The following is a 23990-nucleotide window of genomic DNA, read 5'->3' on the forward strand; positions in this document are numbered from 1 at the left end:
ATGGGAAATGGAAATCGTTCGGTGCTGGGATTCAGCCTATGTGAGATGCTGCTGATGTGACAGTAGTAGCAGTTGAATGTGTTTTATTTGGGGGAGGGGTTGCAATGAAATTACTTTTTAAATGTGCCTCGGGGTTACTTAGGGAAAATGTTCGTGAGGGTAGCAGGGGTTGTGTGAATCTGACCTGAGATGCTGGATGCTGACTTGGATTGTCCTCTAGGTGGCAATGTTGTTCCCTACTTCACCATGGAAAGGGCCCTAATAAAAAGAGCAGAGATGCACTGCCAAAGGTGTGCACAGCAGATGGTGACAGCAAAGGTTTAAGAGCACCAGATGAAGGCAGAAGGAAAGTTTGAGTTTTCAGAAGCAATTGATTTCATCGACATGTGAGAGTGTGGATGAAGAGAGAACACTTCATTTAATTAACTAATATTAAAGCATTTGTTAGAGATTTGTTGTTAAAGAAAAAAAAAACTTGAGAGAAAACTTAAACCTTCCAAATTCAATGTCACTGGTAAGTCATGTCAGTCAAAATAACGAAAGTGAAAAACTGCAAATCCTGGTTGGAGCTTCCCTCAGGGAACCGGAATAAGGTGGTAAACACCTCAGTAATTAAAATAACATGTAGATTGGTACTTTCCTCAGACTCTCTCACTCTGTGTTTGTGAGAACAGAGAGAGTTGCGGCAGATTGCTCTAAATCTGAAAGTGCTCCTTATTGACGGCTGAGTTCCATGGCTAAGAAACAGGCCAAGCGGGGAATCAGTTCCCCACCTACAGTACGTGAGAGACAAGGCAGACTCTGGGTGTCTGGAAGTAGTAGGTCAGTTTTATTAGCACTTTCTTTTCAACAGCCAAAAGATTAAAAATAACTTTTTAGTTTTAATTTAATTAGCATGTTTCATTGGTCTGGGCTAATTTAGTTAAATCATTATATATGTTTGTTTTTAATGTGGTGGAGATATGGTAACAATAAAGGAAATGTATCCACAATATAGTTATGCTTATGATTTCTTTAAAATTTCTGGCTCTTACAGAACCATTAACTACATCTTTAATTTGTCTGGTCAGTAACCGAACGTAGAGGACTATTGAATCTAAATAATAATACATAATACCCTAAACAATGATTAATACTTTAAATTTATAGTTTAGGATGTGGGAATTTAGATTTGTTAGATCTGCTGAGTTTTGCATAATTCATTTATGTCAACTTAGATCAGGGGTGTCCAAACTCGGTTCTGGAGAGCTATTGTTCTGCAAAGTTTAGATCCAACTTGCCTCAACACATCTGGCTGGAAGTGTCTTTGCCTAGTAAGATGTAGATCAGCTGGTTCAGGTGTGATTAAATGAGGTTTAAGATAAACTTTGCAGAACAGTCCCCTCAGAACCTTTTGAATGTTCATGTTTTTGAAATCCCACAGGTTAAAATGGGAAAATATTCTTCGTGACAACACTGAGAGCATATTTTAATAAAAGCTGAAACAGCCAAGGGTCACAAAAACTTTGTTCATAAAACAGTCTGCCTTTATAGAACACAGCTGTGCTCTATTGGGGTGTGTGTGGAGCATGGTTGTGTGTTCCCTATGTGAAACATACTGAGTTCTCATGAAAACTACCTCTCCCATGTCCGTTTTCCTGCTGAGTATCTTGCTGCGTTTTACCTGTATTGATGTCTGCTCTCCACCCGATTAAATGATTAATTGAATGCTGCAGGGCTTCCTCTCTCTTGGGATTATTGGCCCTTATTTGCCTGAAGTGCCCTCGTATGCCTCAGTCACAGTGCCAATAAAACAAATCCAAAGACAGGGTAATGCAGGGGTCAAAGTGTCTACATTTTCTATAGCAGAGCTGCTATAGATGGATTGAGTGACGAAGTCTTGCTTCAGAATGGCCTGAAATGTCAACAAATAGGTGAGGACAGGAAAATGTAAACTGTTTGAGAGATCCATTTCGCCTGGGCTGAATGCTTCCAGAGGTGTTCTAGTTTTTTTTTTTTTTTTTCAAGTTTTGTCAGTTAGGCTATTTAAAAGGGATAGTCCACCTACAAATGTTATAATTTGCTCTCGCTTTCCAAACCTTTGTGACTTTATTTTTATTTTTCTGGAACATTGAAGAGGATTATTTGAAGATTGTTGGTAACCAATCAGTTTTGGTTCCCATTGATTTCCAATGTTTAAACAAAAAATACAGTGGAAGTCAATTGAAACCAAAACTATTTGGTTACCTCGAAATTTTCATTTTTGGACAGACTATCCATTTAAGAAGCCTGGTGGGAACACCAGAAAACTGCCATCCAAAATGCATCTTACTGTATGCTGGTCTTTTCAAAAAACAGTAGCTGGTTATAGATGTGATGATAAAAAAGCTTACAAAAATGACACCTAATTGGGTGGGATTTTCTCACTATAAAACGGTACTGGATGTAAACAGAGAATTAGTTAGTAGGAGGCAGTATGCTTAACGGAGCAAGGAAACCACCACTTTTCACAGCTAGTTTATTCACACTTACTTGGCACTCTCCCGTCCCCTGATCTAAGTTGACTTTGCATTACCTCCACATCATTAGGCTTTATGCAGGAGGAGAACAGAGAGAAACAAAGCGCCTCAACACTCAGAACACCCTTTACTCTCCTATGCTGGAACACTTTCGTTCTGTATCTCAGCAGTATCTGTTTCGACAGTTTTCTGTTGCAGAATATCTGAACCTGGCCTCGGCAGTAGTAATTTAACCTTGTCAGGGGGGAAAAAAATGCACAAGGTTGGGAAAAAAGCTGTTATTGTCGTGGAGAGATGCATGGTGTAAAATTTGGAGTTTGTTGATAAAGTCCTTGGCAATATCAGACAATTGCCATTTAACGTTCAGTGGCCCTGTAATACAAATAGGACTAGTTTTGTTGGATGTAGGGGGAAGATGTAACACAAAGCATAATAGCCAGCTATGCTGCTTGAGTTGTCTGGGATGAAATTGCCTAAATGATTGGGTAGCCATGAGAAAAAGAACAGGACATCAAACAATTTCGGAAAGCACGGCTCTCTTTTTGTTATAACAACTGTTCGTCTGTCATTGTGGAGACATATAGGCCTAGCACTAGAGTGAAATATGTCTATCTATCTATCTATCTATTCTTCTGTCTGTCTGTCTGTCTGTCTGTCTATCTATATCTGTCTATTCTTCTGTCTGTCTGACTCTAAACTTTTTGTTTTGACTAACTATGCTTTAGTTTATGTAAGGGATAATGTACATCAAGCCAGTTAATGTAGCCATGTAATAAGCTAATTACACAGTTACTTGCCATGTAAGTAAACAATTACACATGAAATATTGATTTGAGTTGAAATATTTTATTAGCTCATTAAACACAAAGCTTCTGCGAAGAAAAATAGTTCCTAGCAAGCAGCTTTGAGCCTAGATGAACAAACAAGTTCAAATGGATAATGTACAGAGACATTTAAAACCACTATGAAATCAAAATTGACAATTCTTATTTTTTATGGAATGTTTGTGTATTTATTATAAATGATTTATCCATGCACATCATTATTAGTATTTTTAATTTAAATTCATGTGCCCTCATAATCTTTAATTAAAATAACTGCCCCATCCCTCTTGCAGCGACATCTCGCTCTCACTAGCTGCGTTTACATGGACCCTAATAATCCGATTGTAATCGGACTAGTGACTTTCTTATTCCGACTGTGCTACATGTAACCACGTCAATCGGAATGAATTTGCCAAATTCAATTAAAATGTCATTCAGATGATAAGGGGGTGGTTTAAACCTTTTCTACCCTGATCGTTTTTGTTGGTGGTGTTTTGTTCAAGAAGCTGTTTTACTCAGATATACGTCACAATAGGGAAGAAAAGATTATCGTAACTTCCATTTCATGCTGACTTTAATACTGACATCCTCTGGATTCACTTTACAGTAAAAACAGTCAATAACTGAGGAGCAAGATGGCACCAGAATGAAACAAGAGAGCGCAGTGTGATGGTTATTATCTTTGAATAATTATGCATTCTGTGTGCAGCTCAATTCTCAGTTCAACTTCAGGAATCGAAAAAATTCTCAATTCATTTCTGAATGGCTAACACATTTCAGAATGCAGCACACAAAAATAAGTTTGTTTGAGTTTGTCATCATCTCTACATGATGTTATGTTCAATGTTTATTATGTTTCTCGGCTAATAAAGGTCTTGTTTTACTTCGTAATTTTTATGTGATTTTGGGGTCTGCAGAAGGTTATAGAGTTCCCTTTCCTTTTGCTGTCAACTTTGTGCAGTGTGAGTTGTATGACCTTCCAGGCTAGCCATGTAAAACTTCTAAGAATCCCTATACTGACATGATGTTGTGAAGCTGTCGACACCTAGCTAGAGTTGCAGCAGCACTCGGTTAATCAGTTCCAGACCGAGAACACGTTGTTTCACGGAGTACACTGGTCACCATAAACTCACCATGACAGCAGGACATGGATAGAATTTGTGTAAGATTATAGTACCATAGCAGTAATGTTGCATAATGTTCTCTGGCTTTTTAATTAGCAAGTATTTAGTGTTGACATTCACAGCCACTTACAGTTCTGCTGTTTCCACACACTGCCTTCCCAGAATTGCTCTCCACTGCACAGGTATTTGATGCCTCTCATGACACAAAGCACCGGAACTCCTTTCATTTCAGCGGGAGTGGGAGCACAGCACTTGGCAAGCGCTCCTTAAATGATTCACCCTTCGAAGTCATCCTCTATTCCCCATTATAAAAGCTCTGTGCGCTGTGGTGATGTTCTGGGAAAGTCCATCACGCAATACAAAAGCCTTTCATGTTGCCAACTGTACGCTAACTGTGCTTAAGCAGGAACTGTTAGTGCAGATCAAGCAGGCCAAGGAAGCATCAGTTTCTATCGTTTCCCAGCTCCCCTCTCTCTATTTTGTGGGGTTTGTTCTGCTAAAATCTCTTCTATCCTCCTGAGCGAGCTGCTGCTCAGGGAGACTTCAGATATGAAAGCTAATCAATAGCAGGCCATGTTAAAATAGAAACCTGAATCTGCGAGTACAAGAAACCATCGATTTCTTTGTTTCTTTTTTATTCCTCCCATTCCTTCCGTTTAGATGGATCAGAGGAATATCTGTCTGTCACTAATGCTCAGGTAACATTTTAAAATTCAAGTGAAATGCAGTAGTTCCATAGTCTGACATGCATATACAGTATACTGTATGTGTGTTGGTATAATATATATATATATATATATATATATATATATATATATATATATATATATATATATATATATATATATATATATATATATATATATATAAGCCAAACTATAAGATGATGTCCAGTGTATGATCTGGGTAAAAATGAGTAGAGAGCCACTGATCTCCAAAAACTAGTAGAGAGCCACTGATCTCTATTAACAGTGTTCCCCTTTAAGAGATCAGCTCACCCCTGTCAACACTGAGCTTGTTATTGGCTAAATGCCAATGATGAAGTGTAGAGATGTGCAGAGTACATTTAGGACTTTGATGGAGGACTGAGGAGCTCTTGAGGGAAATGTTAACAGACTGACTGTACAGCATGATGTCAACTAGATTTTATGTGGCATAGAGCTCATCACATAACCCAATCACATTCAGTCGACCATCTGTCTTTCTGCCTTCTGGAGGTCAAACCTTCTCATGGCCTAGGGGGAGATGGTAAAGAGAAAAGCGGAAAGCTAAGGAAAGTGATTGATACCCACTGACCTTGACTTCTAACTTGCAGGACCACACCAATGAAAAGTGAGACCAAAGAGATGATAGTATATCTACTTCATGATGGAGAATGGTGGAGGAACAACTGTTCATGCAGTATTTTTTTCAGTTAAATGCTTGCAATGTTTATTTTAGACTTTCAAAAGTGATGCAAAACCAATATCCGATTCTGTGTGTCTGTTTTAGCAAATGTAATGACTGTGGTAGCATATAGCTGTGCTACCAAGTTTTTGCAGATTTGCAGTTTGTAGAACTTTTTATTGTTATGGCTTCCACTGTTCGCTTTCCTAATTTATTCATGTTGTTGTTTTGCTCTCCTCTGAGGCTCAGTGTATGGAAATCAAACACTCTAGCTGATAACAGCATGAGAAACTAATTTCACTTAATTGTAAAAGTTTTTCTTTGAATGTTATTTTTAAGTATGTGGGTGGGGGTGTAGGGTGTGTAGGGTGTGTACGGGGGAGGGGGGGGGGGGGGCATCAGGTAAACCCTATGTTATGGAGACTAAATTTCCCCACAAAGTTATATGGTTATACATAAAATCCTTGTCCTTGTGGGGTCATGGCATTGTCCCAATAAGGATTATTTTTTAAATCATATCATTTTATGTTGTTTTTTGTTTTTTTTGTTTTTTGAAAATGTAAATGTGCAGAAAGTTTTCTGTGATGGGTGGGACAGCGTTAGGGGATACAATAAATAATTATGTCTATGGAAAGTCCCCATAAAACATGAAAACCCAGCATGTGTGTGTTTCTTAGTATTATTTTATTTTCTATGATAGTGTTTTTGGATAATTAGCTTTATTAATTAATAATTTTAATAATTATTTTGTTTGGATTAGATTTTATATTTTTATTTTCTGTTTCAATTTAATTTAAGTTTATTTTTAATCATTTTGTTATGTGCTTTTGTCATTTTCATTATTTTTACAAAAATATTTCTATATTTATTTATTTTATTTTATTTGACATGGACAATACAATTACATTGGACGAACATATGCATTTGCTTGGGTGTTATAGCACACATGCTAATTTTCAACACCACGGGAGACTTTTAAAAATTTCACTTTCATTTATGTTTCATTCAGTTTTAGTAATTTTAGTACTTCAAGTTTTATTTCAGTTAGTTGCCAAAGCAACATTACTATTTTCAATTTTGTAACTTTTTTTAATTAAAATTTTATCATCTACTATTTACATTTTATTTGATCTCAGTTTTATTTCAGTTAATGAAGTTTTAGTTTGTTTTAGTTAATAATAATATACAGTCTATGGGTGAATTGGCATATTTGTTTATATTGCTCTACAAAAGCAAAATGCAGTAATTGCACCAACCCTGAAACTGGCAAAATAAATGACAAAAAAAGTTATTGGATTGAATTTAGATAATTTAATAATTTGTTCTTGTCTTGTCTTGTCTGTGCATGACAGTATAAATACAAAGAGCTACATAAACCGAAGAGCTTTACATGTTTTGGTTGTGTGTCTTGCTTTGTTGTTTGAGTACCACAGTTACAAAGGTTTGCTGGAAGATGTAAAGCTCAGAAGCCTGCAGGCTAATAGCGTAATCTAACACAAAGCGTCGACCGGGTGCTCTGGCGGGCCGCCCCACGTTGTCCAAAAATCATTTAGTCAGAGGTGACCAGATCTAAGTCCTGCTGTGGTCTCTATGATTGGATTGAGAAGTGGGGGAGTGATTCATCATTGTTAATAGACACTGCTGACAGCTGGAATCAGTAGGGGCGATGTCTGTGCCAGCTCCAGCCTCGGCCAGTCGCCACAGATGCATGCAAAATTTACACAATTACCAAGGCAACAAGTGCCAGTCAGGAAGCAGGTAGATTTGGCAACCACATAATTACTCTCTTTTTTAACAGTTGGGAGGGATGCACCCAGGAGACAGTAATAAATGGACTTTTAGGCAATAGCATGACAGGATTTCGAGAAACTAATCCTGTTAATCACTCTACAAGGATTTATAAGCGGCTTCTATATATGACTACGCTGAAACTGAATTTTTCTTAAATTAGTTTTATATATTCTGTTATATTAATTATATTTGATTGTTTATTAGATACATATATTATATTTTTCCCCTAAATGTTAATGTCTTCTTTCTTGTAGCATAGATATGTATGATATTTGAATAATGAATAATAAAAAATGAATAATATTTGTGTTTGTAGGTTTTTTTCTTCTTCTGTCAACGTTAACTTGCACACTAATCACTATTTTAAAACTCTATGTTCTGTAAAGCTGCTTTGGAAAAAATATTTATAAGATTTTGGGTAAAAATAACTTTAGTACAATGCAAATTTTACGAAAGCCAGTCATAACTCTGCATCAGTATTATGGAACATATGGGTCCAAAAGTTTTTAGACCACATTGAAAATCGGGAATTTAAAAATTTTTAAACAATGTATTATAGGTTTTCAATAAAATAAATATATGAATAAATAGAAAATAATTGTTTTAACTATTTCTGGGTCACTAATCAAATAAGTAAATGTGACCTTGATCATGTGATCCTTTGTACTGATGGCCAGACATGTCTTAAGAACTAGTATGACCAACCAACAGTTAGTTAGGGGTCATCAGTCTTACTTTTCGGTATCAATTCAGTATTAGACCAATCAACGTTTTTATGTAACTGACTTAAAAAAAAGTTATGAACAGACTTAAAGAAAAAAATAGCGTCAGTTTATGCAACCGGCCTTAGGTTTACACTTTAACTCAAATTGCGTTTCTGATATATGCAGTTTCTACTAAATAAAACCACATTAAATTAGAAAAAAATAATTAGAAGCAAATTAGAAGCAATTCACTAATGGTCTCAGACATTTGCACCCTATTGTTGTTGGTTTTGTCCAGACAGTTGAGAAATGTTGGCTTTGTCTGGAAATCTCTTGCAAATGTTGTCTGTTGCTCAGAGTTTAAAGCCTTTCAATATAATGAGGAATCGGCTCGCACAATCTCACCAAGACCTCTGGTTCACCGAGGATTTGGCGAAAGCTTGGTGGGAGGGAAAAAGAGAGGCTGGCAGGGCTTGAAAGAACAAGAGATAGAAAGGAAGATAAAGGTTGCAAATGAATGAACCTTGAAAGCCAGGGAAAAGACACATTAATACATGATTTTCATCTCAGCGTGCTTCCTACTCTTCTAATCATGCGTTTGCTTCATGACCTACAATTGGACCAGTCTAGACACATCGCACTTTCTCTCAGAACATCACTGTTTTATTCTCTCTGTTCATCTAATCACAGATGCTCTCCACAAATATTCAGGACCTACAAAAAATGAAATAAATAAATAAATAAATAAACAGCTACCCTGGTATCCAGCTGTTCCTGGCTGTGTTCCAGTCTTACACATGATCAACCCCCCTCACTCAAATCCTCTGTTGTGTTTTCATTTCACTCCTTTTTATGCTAGAAATATAAAGTCAAGTACAAAGGCATCCTACGGACACAGCGACATCATTAATCCATTAATCCAAGTCACAATATTTCATAGACTGCTGAGTACATATATTCTCTCTGTTAAATAGTTATTCTTAGAAAATAAATTTGATACTTTTTAAAAAATATTTTTCATGTTTTTTTTATATTTGTAATATATAATCGTTTTTGTTTTTGCGTTTCTCATGCAACCAATTTGCAAGGGGTCTTTATCACATCTCAAAGTACCTTGAATTTGTGTCCAAGATTTTCTTTGACTTTCTGTTTCTGTCTGTACTGCGCTGTACAATATCTCACACTGCATCCAAATTTGTTCCCTGTCAGTATATATACTGCAATACTTGACTGCTAATAAAGTGCGCTTTATGCATGTGTGTAGTATTAATAATACAATATGTAAAAACTTTATTTTGTTACCTTAAGGTGCTTTTTCTACCAAATATACACTACCTTTGAAAAGTTTGGGATCAGTAAGATTTTTCAAAAAGAAAGTAATGATTTCATTCTTCAAGGATGCATTAAATTGATCAAAAGTAACTGTAAAGACATTTACAATGCACAAATGATTTATATTTCAAATTATTTTTGAACTTTCTATTCATCAAAGAATTCTAAAAAAAAATAATGCACCAAGGTTTCCACAAAAATATGAAGCAGCACAACTGTTTTCAACATTGATAATAATAAGAAATGTTTTTTGAGCACCGAATACAGCATGTTGAAATCCTTTTTGAATGAACGTGTGATACTGAAGGCTAGAGTAATGGCTGCTGAAAATTTTGCTATGACTTCACAGGAATATGTTTTATTTTATTTTTATTTCAGAAAATAGTTATTTTAAATTGTAACATTATTTCACAATTTTGCTGTTTTTACTCTATTTTCAATCAAATAAATGCAGCCTTTGTAAGCATAAGAGACTATAAAAATCATACCGATCCTAAACTTTTGAATGTTTAAATTAATTTTGAATACCTTTAAATTAATTTCTACCAGAAAGACTTGGGAGGTAGAATACCGTAACAAGTATGCATTTATTAATAGCCCAGCAAGCAAGTATTATGATATAAAGTTCTTTGGCGTAGGCCCCGTCCGTAGCTTGCAATGCGAGGGTACGGAATCTGCATTTCCTGCCTGAAGACGAAGGCAGGGGCGTAGCCGACCCCCTGGGAGGTATAGGGGGGGACCATCCTGGTGGTGGTGGGGAGGATGGAGGGGAATGGGCGTCAGCATCTGCAAACTCAGACGTGTAAGTACCGATCTTTTATACTACAAGTATTAGAGCAAGATTGGATGGATGAGAAGGTAACAACTGACGTAACAATTGAGTCTTTCCGGCAGAACTTACGCTAAAGCTTTCATTTTTGTTGGTGTAACCTAATTTATTCAGTGATTTTACTATTTTTGGCTTGAATAAAATCAATGAAGTTACATACTACCTTAGGAATAAATGTATTTTTTTGCCAGTGTACTACATCCACCATGTTGGCATTGGCATGTGACCTACTGTACAACGTCAACCACATTGCTGTTCTGCGCTATTTATGAATATGACTACTGTTACTCCTCTCTCATGGCCTTATGGAATAGTAAAGTGTCCATCTTTTTCTCTTACTATTTCATGAACACTGCATATTTGGACATATTACTCATTTGACATACTACTTTTGATCTGACATACTATATTCTTAAGTAGAGAAGTACACATTCAGATGCTGGGTTTCAACTTCTTGTTCTTGCTCTTGTTTTGTTTAGAACTATACTCCCATAATTCTCTTTTGTCTCACCTCTGCTTTATGCTGATTCCCTCTGTTTTAACCTTGCCATCTCCTTTTATTTGCTTTTGAATGCATCTTCTTCTCATTTTTATACACAGTTTTTGGGTCTTTCTAGCTCTCTTGTTCTGTTTGTTGAGTGTTCCTGGTTGTCAGATCTTTTTGTGCTCCTTCCAGCTTTGTATTACATGGTTTTTATCTTGTTTTTGTCCTCGCCTCCCCAATGTACAGGTCTTCGTCTTTGTGTAGCTGTGCATTGTCTGTTTCAGATGTGTTGTTAATTGCTCTGCAATGTGATTGAGTGACTTTGAATGCAAAAATTACTTTCATTAGTATGATAGCAAAAATTATTTCATTAACAAGATCATCTCACAGTAGCATCTGAAGATTTTTAAAAACAACTAGTTAATTCTTACTTTGTTAAACAGAACTAATTAATACAGGCCGCAATATGGACTTCCTAATCTTAGTTGGCGTCTTTTAAAATTACTTTGGAAGTTACTGAGTACTAGTCTCTTTGCAGAGGGAGGGACTGGTGGCGGTCCCTGGAGCAGTCCTGTCACCGTGGCCCCAGGGCGAGGGTCCCAGGGCAGGTCAAGACCACTTGAGCCTCAAGACCCCAGTAGAAACAGAAGGGCACACCCGAACTGGGCAATTCTGGGTAAATACGTCACTAATAAATACGCTGAAAAAGACTGGAGTAAGTGGATAAGTGTGCATGCCATTAATAAAGTTAACATTCTCCATTGTGTGCCACAATGACTATATTGTGACGTTGGTTTGTTATGTCAGTTGGGGTTGTGTTCTCATTTTGCTCTAGGTGGCTGAGGGAAGAGAAATAGAAGAGGAACGGATTGAAAGAAAAGTTATTCCGTTACAGTAGTTCTGTTGAACTGAGACCTTTTTTGTATGAACGCACAAAGAACGCAAAAAGAGCCAATTCAATTTCAAAAGGTCTTGCAAATAATTTGAGCTCTTGAACCTAATCATTGACAACAAACAGATATACAAGGAAAGGGCGCAATGGGGTAATTATGAATTATTCAACTAAACAGGTAGGGTTCCAAGTTGCATACTTGCCATCTATTGATCACAGTGTTGTTATATTTAGCACTAAAGCACTTTTGTAATTCACTGTGGATAAGAGTCTAAATGCCCTGAATGTAAATATGAATAGCTATTCAGACTTACAAGTGCTTGCTTTGTTGTTTAGTCTCTCTGCAAGTCACATAATGATCTCTAGGTTCAATAGAAAATTGGTAAATATTTATGAGTTTGTGCACCAGTAAATTTGGCAATTTAACAAAGTTGAATTTAAATTAAACCAAGAGGAACATTACTTTTTTGCTATGTATGACTTTTAAATGAAAATTTAAACAATGAATGAAAACAATGAAAATATAAGCTTTTGCACTGATATTCTTCATCTCCACTCAAACCCTCTCCATCAGCAAAGCTTGCCAGAAACAGCAAAGAAAGTTAAATGGCATATGGTGAATCATTTGCATAAATTAAACAATCAACTAGTCAGTTTAGTCAAATTAGTTTTCTAGATGACTATTAACTATAAAAAAATTAGTAGTTGTGCAAGCACTGGGTTAAGCACATTCATTTGGCATTCGTTTGTATCACAATTACTAAAAAAACAAATGTGTGCAATTTTTAAGCCTGTTTGCCAGCAAGGTGAAGGCAATTGACGGAAAATGTTACATAGTGATTTATGAAAATTACACAGAACTGTTTTCTTTGTTGTCAAAAGTAAGAACATAGCTAGATCTCTTAGAAAAGAAAAGCTCTTTATCTCCCTTTCGGAGTAAACAAAGCTGTAAAATATAAAATGGAATATAAAGTACAGATTAAGAGGCTGGAGTTTTGGCTCTGAGTGAGACCCCAGCGTTCGTACATGATGAATAATTTAAGCACCTGCAATATTGTGTGTGCTGCAGAGGGAGACAATTTCCCTCTTGTACTGCTGAACAAGTGGCGCTCATTCCCTGGGCCTCAGATGTTGCTTTCTGTGTGCCACAATGATATGTTATTGGCATGCTCTGAACTCAAAATGTTATAAAACACAAAATATGTAAATGGAAGTGGGTTTGATGTTGAACCAACATAACAGTGACAAGAGAACTTGAATATGGAGGCATTATTCAGATTTAGTCTGGAATAGCAGTTTTCTGTACAATGAATATGAATGGAAGACTTATATTAGTATGCTGTATGCAACAGGGAACACCTCAGATAAACATGGATGCATACAGGAATACACACACACATACACACGTATATCAAGTTTTCCCCTCAGATCTTTTCTGCATTGTAATTGTCAGGGCACAAACATGGAAATATGTCAGATGATCTATTTCATATTTAACATGGAGTCGACTAACCCATGAGTCATTGAACAGAAATGAATGAAGTCTTCTTTTTTGGGGGGATAAAAAAAATTATGATATTTAATGCATGAGCATGATGTGCTTCAGTTGTTTGCGTGATAAAACCCTCTCAGAGGCATTGTGTCTTTAAATCCTTTAAAAACAACAACAACAACACTGAAACAGCCATAGGCTACACGTCAACGATTGTCATTGGCCAGTGTGTCGTGAAATGTTTTCTGAGCATCTTGCATTTGTATGGTGTCAAGTTAAAAATAGTTCAGTAACCAATGTCATTGTCATGATTTCTTTATTCTGTTAATGAAATTGTCTAATTATGGTAGGATTACCGAGGTAAAGAAAATAGCATTTGGCTGATCAGGTGATGTAATTGTTGGACCCATGAGGCTCAAAGTAAAATCTATTTTCATTATTTCATTTTAAAATTTTAATCAAATAATTAATGGTAAATTGTTTTTTAAATATTATTTATTTCTTTATGGGTAAAATAAATAATGAGAAAAATATGACACTTTAAGACCAATTAGCCGACTAGTAGATGAGGCAACCCACCGGCTGGTTGATTTTGAAATCGTAGTTTGAAGTATTTGTCATCACTATCGATATTTTATTACATCCTTCAAATTTACTTTAAATCCAAATTTACTCAGACAGCTGTATGATCCTCACTGTAGTTTTTTCAAAGTGCGTTACACTGTATATCAATATTTTAAATGTATAGCCAAATATATTAGCATTCAGAGCCTCCAAACTTGGGCCAAGTAAACACACAGACCGGGCTGGGTAATATTACTAATTTTATAGAGAACAGTGGAATAGAAATTAAATCCAGCTCATTTGCATAACAGACACTTCTGTTGAAGCATTGGTGAATGTGCTCAGCTCTGCGTGAACATTCCAAGCTGTTTACAATGGACTGGGGAGGGGATTGTTTAGCCATGTGGCCCCTCTCCTCCACGCTCGGCGCCTTTCATGTGCTGTTGATTTAGTTCCTGGCCGTTTGCGATCAGTATTTAGAGGCGGGATGAAAGCAGGAAGCAGGTCAGCGAGCCCTCTGTGAAAGAGCCTGGAGGATTTGCATGGGCCAGGCCCAGTCATGCATACATAATCACAGCCACTCGAAAGGTGATTCTGGATAAAATAAATAAATATAAAAAGGCCGGAAAGCACTGGCTACTCCCGGAGACCTTGAAATTATTTTCCAGTTTTAGAGCATTAACTGGATCCAAGCTGGCATGGCAGCTGGCCTACGGGGCAATAGACGAGGGGTAATGGAAGTAGGCCGTGAGCTTTAGAGAGCAGTCTCACCGCCGCTCGTTACACAGTGCCGGGTTTTAGCCAAGAATTAGTATTATTCTCTTTTTTCTAGATGCATGTTGTCTGTTATCACAACAAACAGAGATAAAATGTATTTTCTTTCAAATTAAATGACTGTGTTGTTCATTTAGTGCTGTTTTTGAAACAAATCTTTTAATGTCCCCTGTAGTTAATAATTGTATCCCTTAAAACTCAACTTTGAATGCCAAAATGACATATTTAGACGCTTTTTCCTTGAATATAACTCTACACCCTTACCGTATTTAGAATACGCGGTTCTATGAATATGTAAATTAGCCCCGCCTCCACTCACTCACACCAGCTCAGAGATCCACTCGATGACGATCACACGTTGACGTGATTGGTTACAAGGTAGACATGTGACATCAGAAACACCAGCGATTTCAAACCACGTTTATGAGACTATCTTTGGTTTACTGCAGTTTTAATGAGAAAATACTCAGCAATGATGTTGACTTATGAATTTGTACATGGTTTGTCTTAAAGTTTATTTAAAACACCACATAGATATATAAACAACATTAAAATTTTGATTTTCTCCACAGGGGGACTTTAACTAAACGAATCATTCTCTTTCACTTGCATACACTTCACTCATATTGTTCGAAGTATCTTCATTTAGATGCACTCAACTGCTTAACACAAACCAGTAGCCTTTGAGTGCGAACTGTAAAAAAGCACTTAATTGATTGGACTTATTGAATGAATACGCCCTGTTCACATAATGAATCGATAGTTGTATCTGAAATCGCATCCTATATTCACTATTACCTATATTTTACTCCACTAATAAAGTCCACTTGAACAAGTGAATGAAAACGAGTGAGCTACTTCAGACACTGATTGCACTGGAAGGACAATTCTAGTGGGACATGAGAATAGTCCATTTGGGAGTCAAACAGCGATGACGTTTTTGTGGGTGGAGTTGGTGGCAGAGAATTACAGTTCTGCAGTAGTAGTCTATGGAAGCCACGGAATAAAAGAATATAAAGTGAATTTCGAGTTTATATCCCACAATTTTCCTCCCAGTTCTGAGTTTATATCTAACAATTCAGATATTTTCCCCCATCAGAATTGTGATATAAACTTGAGTTATAAAGTCCGATTTAGGAGATATAAACTCGCAATTGTGAGAGGAAAAGTCATATTTGTAAGACAAATGTTACATGTTTATATGTTATCTATGTAAAATGTTTTTACAGGTTTAAATATTATTACTAATTATGGCTAATAAATGATATCCCCTATGAACTGCACATGTGAATATTATGTATATGTTTACATCATATTCATGCTTTAATACTCGACTAATCGTTGCAAGTTTCATCAGTCCAGTCTGTGGCTTGCAACCATAAATGTCTGAATTTAGCATCAAAGGGCATCTTCAACAATGGTATTATTATCTAAAAATGGAGACTATCTTTTTTGTTTTTTGATTCTGACATCCAAAGGCAGAATACATTTTTTGTCTTATTCCATGGATTTTGCCCATTTTCCTCCACTTGCTACCACTGTTTTTTCATAAAGCTTTATAATTTTTTTCTTTTATCCCAGCCTGCTAACTTGTAATTTGGCAATCTTCTTGACTTTCAGCACAAGAAAATGTTTGCCAATTTGTAAAGCACAATTTTCCCCCTAGCAGTTTCCTTCAGTGGTGTTCTTCTGCCCTTAATGGCATAATTTCTACAAACAGGCACTGAGCAATCCATTTCGCTATTTCATTTAAAAAATGTTTTTATGACAGACCATTTTAAGCAAAGCTGAGCTGATGAAGATACCGGTGTCTGTTGGTGGATACGGCACAGAATACCGTCTGTCTGAATGCTCTAAACTCTTATTTAGTCGCTGCCTGCTGTCTACAGTGCTGTCCAGGTTTTCACAGCTTGTACCTTATACATTATTCACCAGGTCTGATTCACTGAAACCTGAGAAGTCAGGCGCATGAGAGAGGTAGCGAAAGAACAAGGGAAAGTGATAGAGTATGTATAGAGGAAGTGGGCAGTAATAGGACCTGTCTGGGGTACATCTATACATGTGGTTGTGTGTTTCTTCACCATAAGCATATATATATAGAAAGCCTGCAGTGTGTGAATTTATGTAAGTGAAGTATATCTGAGACGCGGCAGGTGTTAGGCAATGTTAGGCTTAAAGGAATAGTCCCGAAAAAAAGAAAAAGAACAAAAAAACATATTCAGCTGTATTTTTCCATACAATGAAATTCAGTGGGGTTCAATGTGGTGACATGATATATAGCATAGACTTTTTTTTCTACATTTTTTGGGTTAACTGTCCCTTTAAGTATATCTTGCTACATCCCAATTTGCCTACTTATACTTTGCTCTATTTTTGTGAAGATAAAGTACATACTTTTGTAGCAGAAGGGTAGGAAAGCTTTGGGATATACTCCCAAATGCGTACAATTCCATCTTGAAACCACGCACCGTTTTGTCACATAGTTACGTGCATCATGGCACTGTAAACTTGCCTGTGATCTTGTCACAGTTATCCTCATTTGCACTCTCCACATTTCATTCCATTTACGCTACTCAACATACTATCATATCGTGTAGAAAAAAGTGTTATTTTAGTATTAGTTATATACTTTTGTAGTATTTATTGATATTTTGAATCCGCTTTAATATTTTCAGTTCACTTTCATTTTAGTTTTAGTAATGTTTAGACCCTCTTGGAATTGCTCTGTTTTTAGTTTTAGTTTCTACTTCAACTTCAACTTTTTCAGTTAGCATTTCTAATTTTCTAGTTTTTCATCTAATAATTATATTTTATTTTATTCCAGCTTTATTTCAGTTAACGAAAACAAATTTTAATAGTTTTAGTTAACAATAACTTTGGAAAAGACAACTCATCCCATTGTTTACAATGTTGTTACAGATGAAATATGACACAAATAATATAATCAAATGTATATTTTTCATCAGGTTACATATCAATTATTAATCACTTAAACCCCTTTCAGGGCGTCTCTGCTTAACCACTGGTCTCACAAACATCTGCAATGTTTGTAGTTCTGGGCCGAATCCTCATCCAAAGCACAATGGGTCGTGCACAATAATAGCCGGTAGAGTGTGCACGCATCCATACTAGGGCTGGGACGGTTACCGCATTACCGCATTACCGCAATAACGCGGTCACGTGACTCCAACCACGGGTCTGACCTCGTCACCGTCATCACCGCAAAAAAAAAGAAAAAGAAAAAAAGTGCCTTGGCCTGCACATGTGTGCACGTTGTGTCTAATGACATGGATTCATTGATTCTAATGAGATGGATTATGTCTAATGATATTGTGGCTTACATGGATTCAAGGTTTTCTAAACAAAACTTATCATCAAAAGATGGAGCAAATCCGACCTTTCGCGAGTTGAGGAGCGCAATGTTCCATGACGCATAATAACATTCCATTCGTATTAGAGATGCGCGGATGGGCTATTATTATTTCATCCGCAACCGCATCACAAAACTCATCATCTGTCCGCATTCCACCCGCACCAACGTTTTTTGATCAATTTTCGAAACCACATCCGCGGCGCTGACTGTTTCAAGGTCTATGAGCAATGCGAGGCGCTGCTGTCGCGAGGCTTGAAAGCTCTTGGCTGTTCAGGAAAGAACACTGATCCAATGCACCAAAGATATTTAAAGGCTAAAGTCCCTAGTATATTGGCTATGTTGTATCCCCAGAATATCAGCAGTGAACTCCGTCTCCGATCGGCGCCCAGGGATAAATATGAATAAGTAAATAGCCTATAACTCACATCGGCAAACCTGACCTTACCTGACTAGGCTACTGTAGACTAAAATGTTATCATTTCGTTTTGAATTTTGTTTAAAAGTAGACATTTAGGCCCAGCCTACGCCGAGTTTCGGTTCATTTATGAGACGAGCTCCAGTTCACGCGCGAGAGATCGCACCCGCGCTTCCACGTCCTCCTGATTATATGTCTGCTATTTGCTTCTTATTTCTTAATTCCAGGCAATTAGTTAATGAAACAGTGATTAAAATTAAGGTACAATTTATGCAAAACGAAATTTAATTTAAAGAAAGGCTTTCTACAAAACAAAACTTAATAAAGTAATCAAAATCGTGTCTGACCCATCTTATGATCCTATCTTACTCATGCTGTTCACTCTTCATATAATCGACATAGATTAAATCCAAAAATAACACTATATTATGTAAACATAAATATGGAGTATAATATTTGTAATTAAGACATGTTGCAATAGGTGTTGTTTCATTTCCAATGTGAACATCATAATGTATTCTCCTGAAAAATTCAATGCGAATGTATCTGAGAATATTCTTAAATAAGGAAATCTATTCAATGATTGGTTCATGCCAAATTACTGCTTGATGAAAATTTGACTATTTCAAATTGTGCTCGTTTTTTTTCGGATGTAGTTGACAATATTTAACAAAGTCTGTCTAGCAAAAACGACTTCTGGTGCGTGCGCGAAAGTCTGTCGGGGGGGGGGGGGGGGGGGGGGCGGTTCGGGAGCTGGCTATTTAAAGCGGTTTACCGCAATACTGCGGGAAAATCTTGCTTTTCGACCGCGGTTAGAAAAAATCCATACCGCCCCAGCCCTAATCCATAATTCAAAATCTACCAGAATCAGTTGACCATCAGGATAGTTTTGGCATACTCTCTTCAGCATACAGCACTATGCTTTGCGACACATTTATTTTAATCTTTCATACAGTACAAATTAGGATGGATAGAATGTACATTGGGATGCAGGGTATGTCAGACTCTGTGTGTTGTGTCAGTGCTCTGTGTGTTGTGGGTCCTAAAGCTGTCTGTGCAGCTACTTGCGTTTTCTATAGTCACACACACTGCGTGCTTGCCTCTCCGCCGTGCCGCTCTGCTGACTAAATGACGGGCAGAGCAATTTTCCTCAAACGGATCCCTGTGGGAAATGTTTGCCCCAGGCAGCAGCTTTGGGGACTGTACGGACACAACGGCTTGGACTGTACGGACACAACGGCCCCATACCTGCATCTACTCACCCTTCTTTCGACCACCTGAAATTCACTGTTGACCCATCAACGAGACTGGAGAAGAGAGTGAAGGAAAGAACAAACTTGAAAGCCTGGTTTTGCTTTTGTTCCTTCTTTAATTCTCCTTCCCTCCTAATGGTAGGTGAGTCGCGGCAGCTGTCTTACAGGCCAAATCCCCACAGTGTGATGAGGAGGGATTTACTGGGCTGCTTATGAGAGAGACGCACCCGACTCTGTGCTTGAGTTTCAGATTTACATACAAAGAACGGAGTGCACGGGAGAAAGCGGGTCTGAAATAGTAGTGATGACTTAGAAATGCCCCAGCAGGTTAAGTGCAGCAGAAGCACAGTTTAATATCCATAATGGGAAATGCCAGCCTGGTGGATTAAAAACTCTGTTGTTATTACTGATTTTACCCCTCGCTTCAATTTTAGGCAAAGGCAAGGCAAGGCCAGTTTTTTTATATAGCACATTTCAAACACAATGGTAATTCAAAGTGCTTTACATAGAATAAATTAAAATAATCAAAAGAAATCAAAATGATTAAAACAGTTTAGAATAAAAGATAAAATACAGAAATAATCAAATGAAATCAGAATAATTAAAACATAAAATAAAATACAGTACAAACAGTCGGACGAACAGTGGCACAGTGCTCATTCAGTAAATGCACAGTTAAACAGATGTGTTTTGAGTCTGGATTTGAATGTGACTACTGTAGGAGCACATCTGATCTCTTCTGGAAGCTGGTTCCAGCTGCGGCTGGCATAGTAGCTAAAAGCAGACTCGCCATGCATAGAGTGAACCCTTGGTATTTCTAGCTGATGTGATCCTAGTGATCTGAGTGATCTGTTGGGTTTATATTCACTGAGCATATCTGCAATGTATTGAGGTCCTAGGCCATTGAGTGATTTATATACCAGTAATAATACTTTAAAATCAATTCTATATGTAACTGGCAGCAAGTGTAAAGGGCTGGTGTGATATGTTCATATTTTCTGGTTCTGCTCAGAATCCTGTCAGCAGCGTTCTGTATGAGCTGCAACTGTCTTATGGTCTTTTTGGGAAGGCCAGTGAGAAGTCCATTACAATAATCCACCCTGCTGGTGATGAAAGCATGCACATGTTTCTCTAAGTCTTGACTGGAAACAAAGCATCTAATTCTTGCAATATTTTTCAGGTGATAGCATGCTGATTTAGTTATATGCGTTCACCTAGAGAACTTCATCTTTGTTTCCAAACTCAATGACTTCAGTTTTGTCTTTGTTTAACTGAAGAAAGTTTTGGCACATCCAATTGTTTATTTCATCAATGCATTGGCAAAGAGAGTCAATGGGGCTGTAATCGTTAGGCGATAGGGCTAAGTAGAGCTGTGTGTCGTCTGCAAGCTGTGGTAAGCGATTTGATTCTTTCTCATTATTTGGCTCATTGGGAGCATGTACAGGTTGAATAGGAGTGGCGCAAGAATTGAGCCTTGATGGACTCCGCATGTCATGGGTGTCCACTCAGACTTATGATCTCCAATACTCACATGATAACCTCTCCCTACCAAGTATGACCTGAACCATTTTAAGACTATCCCAGAAAGCCCGACCCAGTTTTCCAGCCTGTCAAGAAGTATGTTGTGATCGACAGTGTCAAATGCTGCACTGAGGTCGAGTAGTACCAGCACTGATAATTTGCTTGTATCAGTATTTAAGCGAATATCATTTATTATCTTTATGAGCACTGTCTCTGTGCTGTGATGCGGTCGGAAACCAGATTGAAAATTGTCAAAGTATCCATTCGAGCTTAAAAATTTGTTAAGCTGATTGAAGACAACTTTTTCAATGATTTTATGAGAACATCTCTGTGGATGTTCTATTGTGTTTTGCATAGTAATTTCTTTGTGCATGTGTAACAGGTTAGATGTCCTAGCTAATATTATATAAACTTGTATAATACTATTGCTAACATGATTAAAAATCATCAATCATAATTTGACACTTAAGGGTGCAGAAGTTTTTAGCTGTTTTAAGGCCTAATGTGGTTTGCAAAAAAGCACCATAGAAACACAAATTATTTATTTATTTTGAATGCATAGACAATTTGTATAGCTGAGAGGAAAAAATAGAAAATGGCATACTACCGCTGTATGATATTTCAGATTTATGATAAAATTTGGGGTTGTGTGATTTTATGTATGTGAAAGAAGTCTCTTATGAAGACTAAGGCAGCATTTATTTGATAAAAATAGAGTAAAACTTGTATGTAAAATGTAAAATATTACTACAATTTATTATAGCTTTTTTTCTATTTTAATTTATTTTAAAATGTTATTCCTGTGATGTAAAACTGAGTTTTCAGCATCATTCTTCCAGTCTTCAGTTTTACATGATCCTTCAGAAATCATTTTAATATTCTGATTTAGTGCTCAAAACACATTTCTTCTTATTATTATTAATGTTATACATTTATACATTTATTTGAAATATTTTTTTGCAACATTCTAAATGTCCTTACTGTCATTGTTTTTAATTGAATTGAATGCATCATTGCCTAATAAAAGTATTTTATATTAGAATAGTAGATTTAGTTGATAATTATACATTTAACAACTGAGTAATATATAAATTAACTACATGTATTTACTTAAAGGACAAGTTCGGTATTTTACACTTAAAGCCCTGTTTTAAGATCGTGTCTGATGAAATAGAACGGTTAAGATTGAAATTTGGACAAATGCTGCTGTCCCGAGAATTTTCGGTTTCTTTGTTAGCTCCCCCCCCCCCCCCCCCCCCACCTCCTCCAAAGTGTTCACTGATATGTTCACACAAAAATCGCTGCAAAAGATGCTTTCCAACAGGTTTTATCGTAGTTTTTGTCCAACTCCATTGACTTGTATTGGATGTTCTGTGATGTACGTTATTACTCCGCCGACGGAAACGGAAATGGGCTTGTTTGTATTCTTTCTGTAGTCGTATGCAGTCGCGGTATCGTAGGCTACGCTATCCAAACATTGGCAAAAGGTGCATTATCGCCACCAACTGGGCTGGAGTGTCTATTATTCAAGCTCTCAACGGAAGAATGTCCAGTTGTGAGGCGTTAGGAAAAATAGGTCCACAGTTTTATATCGAATGGTACCTGTTGGAAAGTATCTTATGCAGCGATTTTTGTGTGAGCATATCAGTGAACACCCCAGACCACTCGGTGAGTTTCACGTCTTTGTAAACTTTAGTTTTAATGCGTTTTATGAATGATTCTTCCAGTGCCCCTATTAAACCATTGTGGAAGTGGGGGGGTGCTAACACAGAAACCGAAAATTCTCGGGACAGCAACATTTGTCCAAATTTCAATCTTAACCATTCTATTCAGGGTCCAAAATTTACATTTTGGCTCACCTGCCACAGGGACTGGTAGATGAAAAAAATCCACCAGCCAAGCATATTTTTTACCGGCCAAAATAATAAACAGCCTTTTTGTGTCACATATACATTCATTTCAGTACATTTAATTGAGATAAGGTATTATGTTGAATGAATAAGAGTTCATAGAAGTCAAAACAGAGCAACAAATATTAAAACTTGGAAGATGTGAGCATGGAACTAGTGCTCATAACAGTACATTTGAAGGTTTTGTAAAACTATCATACTTTACAGAAAGTAAAAACATTTACCGATTAATACTATCAGTTAAATGGTTTAAAACATTTTTGAAATTATATATATATATTTCTTTTTTGTTTGTTTGGAGCATGGGGGAAAAAAACAGTATAAAGCCTATAGTTGTTAAATCACGGGGTGCGTCGACGCACAGCCACATGCGCCAAAAGACATATTTCGCTGAGAAAGCAAAATGAAGCAAGCGAAAATAACTACTGTGTGGGATCATTCGACAGAAAGGGCGATGAAGTTACTTGCAAAATGTGCTACGTGGTATTAAAATAAAGAAGTAGGCCTAGTGCAAGTACAATGCAATATCATTTGCGAAGCAAACATCCACAAGCAAATGAAAGTCGCTTTCCGAAGTTGGCCACTCTAGCGAAACGTTATCTCTGTATTCCGGGGATATCTATGCCACCGTAGACCCTCCCAGACTAACCCCACATCATGTAGACATGTTACTTTTTTTAAGTAAAAACTAGACAAGCTGTGGATTGAGGTAGGCCTGCTATTTTTATTTGACGAAAAAAACGTAGTCTGATGGGAAAAAAAGCAGTTTTTTCAAAGCTTCACTGATTCAGTGTTTTCTTTTTGTCATCTTAATTTGTAATTAT

General features: G+C 36.9%; 1 protein-coding gene across 4 annotated transcripts in view; it reads left to right on the top strand.

The window, feature by feature from the left end:
- gfra1a (gdnf family receptor alpha 1a) overlaps window positions 1-23990 on the top strand; it is a 121730-nt gene that overhangs the window by 5885 nt on the left and 91855 nt on the right. For 3 of the 4 annotated variants that reach the window (XM_077237261.1, XM_077237262.1, XM_077237259.1), the window contains one exon: window positions 11511-11648. The exons of the other annotated variant lie outside the window; for it this stretch is intronic. In XM_077237261.1, coding sequence (XP_077093376.1) covers window positions 11511-11648 — 138 coding nt within the window. The remainder of the gene's footprint in view (window positions 1-11510; window positions 11649-23990) is intronic. 4 annotated transcript variants of the gene reach the window in all.

This window comes from Siphateles boraxobius, unplaced genomic scaffold (genome assembly GCF_051911475.1).
Source record: "Siphateles boraxobius isolate OS27281-9 unplaced genomic scaffold, OSU_SipBor_1 20, whole genome shotgun sequence".
Classification (NCBI taxonomy): domain Eukaryota; kingdom Metazoa; phylum Chordata; class Actinopteri; order Cypriniformes; family Leuciscidae; genus Siphateles; species Siphateles boraxobius.